Genomic DNA, 6,629 nt, shown 5'->3' with positions numbered 1-6,629 from the left:
GCCATGTTCATGTGATGGACAGGAAGTGTTGCAGCAATAAGAGGAGGAAAATAAGCTGCTCACAAACCACAACATGGGTCACATGATACCAAAAGAGAAGTGCACAGTTGACGAGCCACTGAAGCCGCGGTGCTTTCTGTCCTGCGCTTGAAATACATTTCCCACTTTCACACAGGGGCATGCAGTCACAGTGCAGACGAGACATCACCTCATGCCCAGACGATGTGAACTCATACATTTGCTTTCAAGTATCAACAATTTGAAAGTGTTTTTTTATTTTTATTTTTATATAAGAGCATTGACAAGCAGTGTTATAGATACAAAACAGTTATTAACATACGCTGGTGGGGCTTTCTTACAGGTTCTTTTTCAGACTTTGTCTTAAAAAAAGAATTTTATTTACAACTTGTCAAAAGTTGGAAAGAAAACATGTTTTATAACATGCATGTGAATCATGACTGTCTAAAACGTCTCTACTTTTGAAGATGACGTTCGGACAAACTGACTCACATAAAGAGGGTTTCTTAGTTTGTCATGCAAAAGTGCCATATCATAGAAATGTGGATAAGAAAATAAATGCATAGCATGATATGGGGCTGATGGATAATAATGAATATGTACAATGATGATTTGTCTCTAGCACAAGCAAAGTAAACATGGTACTGCTGTCTTCCAGCAATTAAAAAAAAACACATTATGGTATGTAGGTTTAAATATATACACCTTATATAAAAAGACAACAGAGTCTACAGCCAGGCTAGCAGCTTTGTCCGGTTGTACACGCCCAGTGATGCTTTGAGCTAAAAGCTGACATCAGCATTCTAACAGGCTCACAACGGCAATGCAAATATGGTCTTGTATAGCAAGTGTATAATGTTTACTATTTCCATTGTTTTTGCCTTTAGGTGCTAGCATGATTACATTAGCTAAATAGCACTGAAACCAAAGCACAGCCAAGGGATCTAGTCTAGTCTAGTCTAGGGATCACAGATATCATGTCAATTCCTGCAGTAGGCTAGTTGTCGATGTTTCAGTCTTGACAGAGCTAACACCATTGGTATACAGTGTCACGCTGCTAGCATAGCTATAAACATATTGAATGAAAAAAGTTAAAAGCTAACTAATGAATATTTAACACATTTGGCATAAGATACAAAACAGTAGCAGGAAATATACATAACAAGTTCACTATGTACATATTTGATTATTTGGTGTTTGACACACAAATCATTTCCCAAAATTATAAAGATGCTTGTGGACACGACACCCTTAATCTCCTCTCCTACCAAGGCTCAGTTCAAATATCCACTATGACGACTTAATAGTGACTTCCAAATATGTTGATTTGGTCCAAAAGTAACATATTGCTGTGAGATGAACACTTTACAGGTCACATAATGTGTAATGTGCTCAGAGTCCATACACCCTCCTGGACTCACACAGGTGATCTGAGTTAAAGGGTTCAATGAATATGGTGTAGGGTGGACACTGGAACTGGGCTTTAAACTCAAGCTAAGGGGCTACAGTGGCACAACAACACCATGGTGGAATGAGCCTAGTCTTCAGTGAGGCAAAGGCATCAGTCAATTGACTGTCAATCCAATTTTGGTTTACTGAATGTTGTAAATGCGTTTTTATCAAACGCATGGGCGTAGGTTTGGGGGGGGGGGGGGGGGGGTGGAGAGGGGCACATTAATGGGTGCTCACGTGAGTTCAAGAAAGTCACTGCAATGGTGGCGGGTCAGTAGGGTGAATTTGGTATGGTCCACTTTAGGGGTGTCTGAAATTGTTGGCAAATACTGTATATAGTAACAGGTAAGAAGGATATTTAAATGTTTCCACCCCCTGAAGTCTTCTTTTGACCTCTTTCATATTTTTTTTAGGGCCACACATTTACCTCTTCTAAATATAGACGGGGACATATGCCCTGCATATACGCTCATCCAGATTGAGTTCTAATCTCTTTTCATCAAAACTCAGACTTGGCACTCACAGAGCTCTCGTGAGTTCCCTTCAACTCTGCGCTGGTGGCTGTCGACAGCCCTGCACTATCTCTGCAGAACAATCTCATCAGAGTGCCGCGGAACTTCTCGGCCCCAAACAGGTAGATCAGTGGATCCAAGGCTCCATTCAGACAGGTGAGGGAGGAGGTGAGGCGGTTGGCCAGGCTCAGGCCTCTGCGGGTCTGGCAGGAGACGTCAGGATGGTTGTAGCCCAGGATGAACGTGGCCCTGCTCATGTGATAGGGCAGGAAACACACTACGTAGATGATCATGACCAGGCCGATGGTGCGCAGGGCCCTCAGCTTGAGGGCCGGCTCTAACCTGGAGCCCCGCCGCAGGCTGTGAATGATGAGCAGATAAAAGGACAGTGTGGCCAGGAAAGGTGGGGTGAAGGCCACTGCCAGTGAGATCAATGCTTTGCGCGAGGCCTTCTCTCTGTACAGCTGCAAACACACCGTCATGCCGTCCACCTCCGCAGTCTGGTGGGTGACTAACAGCGGCGCCATGGAGACGATGACCAAGGCCCACAGGGAGAAGCTGATGATGTGAGCGTAGCGGGCACGCCGAACCTTCAGAGACCTGACCGCGTGGACCACGGCCAGGTAGCGATCCCCCGCCACGCAGGCCAGGAAGTAGAGGCTGGCGTACATGTTGACGTAGAACAAGAAACCAGCCACTCTGCAGGGCACCTCGCCAAAGGGCCAGTGGCCTCCTGTCAGGTGGTAGGTGGCCCTCAGCGGGAGGATGATCACGTACGACAGGTCCGCCACAGCCAAGTGAATCAAGAAGATGTTAGCGGGAGAGGAAGAGCCGCGCTGGTGGGAGAAGATCCAAAGAGCCAGGCCGTTTCCGTTCAGAGCCAGGAAGAAAACCAGGACGTAGAAGCAGCCGAACAGGGTGTTCTCAACTGTGGTGTCCACCGCCGCACAGCTCTCTGAGGACTGATTGGATAGCAGGGTGAGCGCCGGCATGGCAGTCGACTCCATTTTGACTGCAGAGGAAAGAGAAAAAACTGTTATAAGTGTATCCTTAAAGGTCACCTATTATGCAAAATATACTTTTTCAACAATATGGTTCCTCGATGTGTCTAGAGACTTCCCCAGTAAGAGAAAAGACAACCCTCTCTTATTTTCTCCACCTCTAACTCTCTGAAAACCTGTGCTCAAAAACACACTAAATTTCTCTCCCCTTATGGTGTCATAACGTGAGTAGCCACGCCCCCCCATTACGAATCTAACTTAGCACTAACTCCACCTGTGATAAGCACATCCCCCAGATCCCCATGAATCTAACCGTCAGTCTGCCGTAGTGAGCAGTACGGCCCCCATGTGAGACTGGCTAATCAGAGCAACCTGGGCTTTTTCAAAGGCGGGGCTTAGCTAAACCGTAGCGTTTCAGACAGAGGGTGAAAGGAGGAGAATCAGCAACGGAACTGTGAGAAATATAAGGTTTTTTTGGACACCACACAATGAAAACAGTTTCTAATAGAAACCCAAATTACAATTTTGAACCTGACAATGAGCATAATAGGTGACCTTTAAAGCCATCTTCAGGTTTGCAATGATTTGGATGGTTCGTAAGCAATAGTCATGACTTTTTGAAACAACTGCTTCGGATTTCTAAATGAGTTCATTGTTAGCATTCAGACAGCAAACTACCGCTGTGGCAGGAAACACTGACAACAGGCAGGCAGAGTGTTTGTCACAGTGCCAGTCTCGCTAGGTAACAATAGATGTCAGTGTCCCCGGCTAATGTGCACATGCCCTCTGAGAGGAGAATTACTTCATTCTGACCACGACAAGTATGAGACTTCCTCTGCGCAGTCTTAAATACAGGAAGTTCACATCATTAGATCTTCACTCTTCTTTTCACAGCCTTATCTGGCAATGTGGTCTGGCTTGTCAGCACGAAATGGTTAGTATAGACTTATCGGCAAAAGAGTCACACAAAAAGCAGAGGTTGCCCATTTAAATAATCCACTTTGTTCTGTGCTTTCATAAGGTGGAGTCAGTGATTCTGCAGAACGCTTGTTGTCAGAATCACTCCTTGTCAAAATCAGTGAATATCTCCTCACAATCCATTACCTGTCCGTAATGTGTGTGTGCACACCGAAAATAAATCTGGTGTTAATACACGGCCGAGGCTCTGTAAACTGGTACGTAAATAAAGGGTATGTAAACAAAGCGGGCCCACCGTAGCTAGCAACATTCCCGTTTACAGAGCCTAGGCTGTGTATTAATCAGCATTTTCCAGTATCGCTGACTGCAAGTGTGATTGGTAAATGTAATTTCCAACCTTTCTCACAGGATTGCACGTTTGCTGTTTTCCCAACCTTAGAGAACTATTTAGACACACCTCGAAAACGAACACCCACTCCCCTGTCCCTGAGGCCACTCTGGCACGCTGCGACTGTCCACTCCTTTCTTTGTTTTCATCTCCTCCTTTTCTGCTTCAGCCAAACATCTACGGGGCGTTTACAGCAACAGTTATCACCCATTAACCTCAGATTGGTGTCTGTGGAGGATCCAAGAACAATATCAAAATGTGGAGGCATGGATGAACTTGTCATCCAACAGATGTTTCTATAGCTGAAGGGAGGTTCCAAATGATACAACACTCACCAAATGCTTTGCCATTGTATGGCTCCTAAACAAAAAGGGGAATGGGATTGTCTCTTTTCATCTGACTGGGCAAAATCTCCGTTTGGCCAGCTCATTGTCCACAATTTCGGACCATTAGAAACCAGCCAGATGTAGCCGCGTGGCTCTTGTTCAAGTGTGTGTGTGTGTGTGTGTGTGTGTGTGTGTGTGTGTGTGTGTGTGTGTGCGTGCGTGCGTGCGTGCGTGCGTGCGTGTAAGTAATGCTCTTGCTGTGGGACTCACAACGGAGAGCATTTCTCAGCCAAGGCTCAGACTCAGTGCATTCAGGAACACAAGTCACCCAAAGAAAAGGGTTGCCGTCCCAGCAGGGCAAAACAACCCAGGAGCAGCACGGCTGAATGGAGAAGCTTCCGTAAATGCGGATCCCAGAGGGATAATCCCCAAAAGAGAGGCAATCCTGAAATATGCCTTCATCACAATGATCTGGGTTTAGCAGATCTGTGCGGGCGTTCACATGTAAAGAGTGCTGGCAGAGAGCGCAATGAGCATCCTGGCTTTATTCCTTTTGCAGAGATTAACAATTCGTCAACACAAAACTGTGTACCATCTTGTATCATTTTAAAAAAAAATTATAAATGTGACCATTGGTTATTGTAATAAATGCACTTGTTATTCATCTATCTAAAGAAACAGATTGTCATCATGCTGAGCCGTTTTAGGATTTACATGACAAAAGTACCACAAAATAAATACTATCTAATGTTGTCCAGTGAACTTGAAAGTTCAAGTGTCAAGGACATTTTCTTTTGCTGCACCCTTTGTGCCACTTTAATACAGTGTGCACAATGAACACAATGGAAACAATCCCTCTTGTGGGGGAAGACTTTTAGTCAAATAGTCAAAAAAGTAAAATAAAAAACAATTAATGAATCAATCATAATGCTTGATCAAAAGTAAAAGGTAAAATAGAAAGCCTTACCTGAGATTCAGAGCTTTTCAGACAGTAGAAGAGAAGTTTGGGCGGCTTCAGGAAGAATTCGGCTGAAACAAAGGTTGCAGTAGCAGACTGGAGCAGAGTGAGGACTGGCAGTTGGAGCTGCTGCGCTGTGGATGAACTGAAGCTCTGACCTAAAGTAGCTGTCCTGTAAAGCCTTTTACTCTCCCCTCAAGATGTTCTTCAGGAATGAGACTGCTTCTCTTTTTGTGTCTCAACAAATTTGATAAGAGAAGCGGGAGTCGCGACGGGAGCCTCTCGTTTGAACCTTAACCCCACCCTTTCTTTCTCCATCCCCTGCTCCTCAGAGAGCCACTTGTGCGCTCCACAATAGCCTGAGTCAGAATAAGCAGCACACATTTTAGCACAGAGGGGGGGAGAAGAATGGCATGCCTTAGTCCCAATGAGTTGTCGGGTATGACTCCATGGAAACCATCCAGGCCTAGCGGTACCCCGAGTGCCTTCGCCACGAACTCCCACCCTCCCACTGATAAATAGAAGATGGACTGTGCTGTTAATTGAAAAGTTTATGACTAAAGTCTCAGAGATGATCTTTTGTAAGTGCACTGTTACTGTTACGTGCTACAGAGGGCCCCATTCCCCATAGGAGAGCAAGTGAAAAACAAGAGAGGGGAGTAGGGGTAGGGGGGGACGTTTGGGAGAAACAGAGGCCCTTGTTGGTCCCTTGCCTCCTGGGGGCATCCTGAATTGGAATGCCCAAAATAATCAGTCACATAGCCGTAGGACAGATGTGGAGGGGTCCCACTGGCGGAGTGGGGATAATATTTCTTTCATACAAGCAGATCACAGCTGTGTGCGGGGACACATCGGCCCTTTCTCTTCTCCATTTCATCGGCATGCAAATGGTATTCTGTAGACTTGAATGAAGCCAGTATCTGTGAAGGGCTGGGGAGAAGCTTTCAGATCACTAGCCTGTTAATCTACTGCCAAGCGCTAATTGGGACGACCCCCCGCTTTTGTTCAACTCCTCAAGCTCTGTGCGTTGTGTGTCTCGTAACCCCCTGGAGCAAA

General features: G+C 45.6%; 1 protein-coding gene across 1 annotated transcript; it reads right to left on the bottom strand.

Moving 5' to 3' along the window:
• Positions 1 to 308: 308 nt before the first annotated feature.
• On the bottom strand, positions 309 to 5,767 carry gpr17 (G protein-coupled receptor 17). The gene is made up of 2 exons (XM_080032505.1): positions 5,583 to 5,767; positions 309 to 2,994 (listed from the first exon to the last, which is right to left on the bottom strand). The coding sequence occupies exon 2, from the start codon at positions 2,987 to 2,989 to the stop codon at positions 1,970 to 1,972; it is 1,020 nt and encodes a 339-aa protein (XP_079888631.1). The 5' UTR covers positions 2,990 to 2,994; positions 5,583 to 5,767; the 3' UTR covers positions 309 to 1,969.
• Between the last annotated feature and the right edge of the window lie 862 nt (positions 5,768 to 6,629).

This window comes from Ammodytes marinus (assembly GCF_949987685.1).
Source record: "Ammodytes marinus genome assembly, chromosome: 8".
NCBI lineage: Eukaryota > Metazoa > Chordata > Actinopteri > Uranoscopiformes > Ammodytidae > Ammodytes > Ammodytes marinus.
Note: the sequence above shows the minus strand (reverse complement) of the source record. Positions and strands in the feature narration are given on the sequence as shown.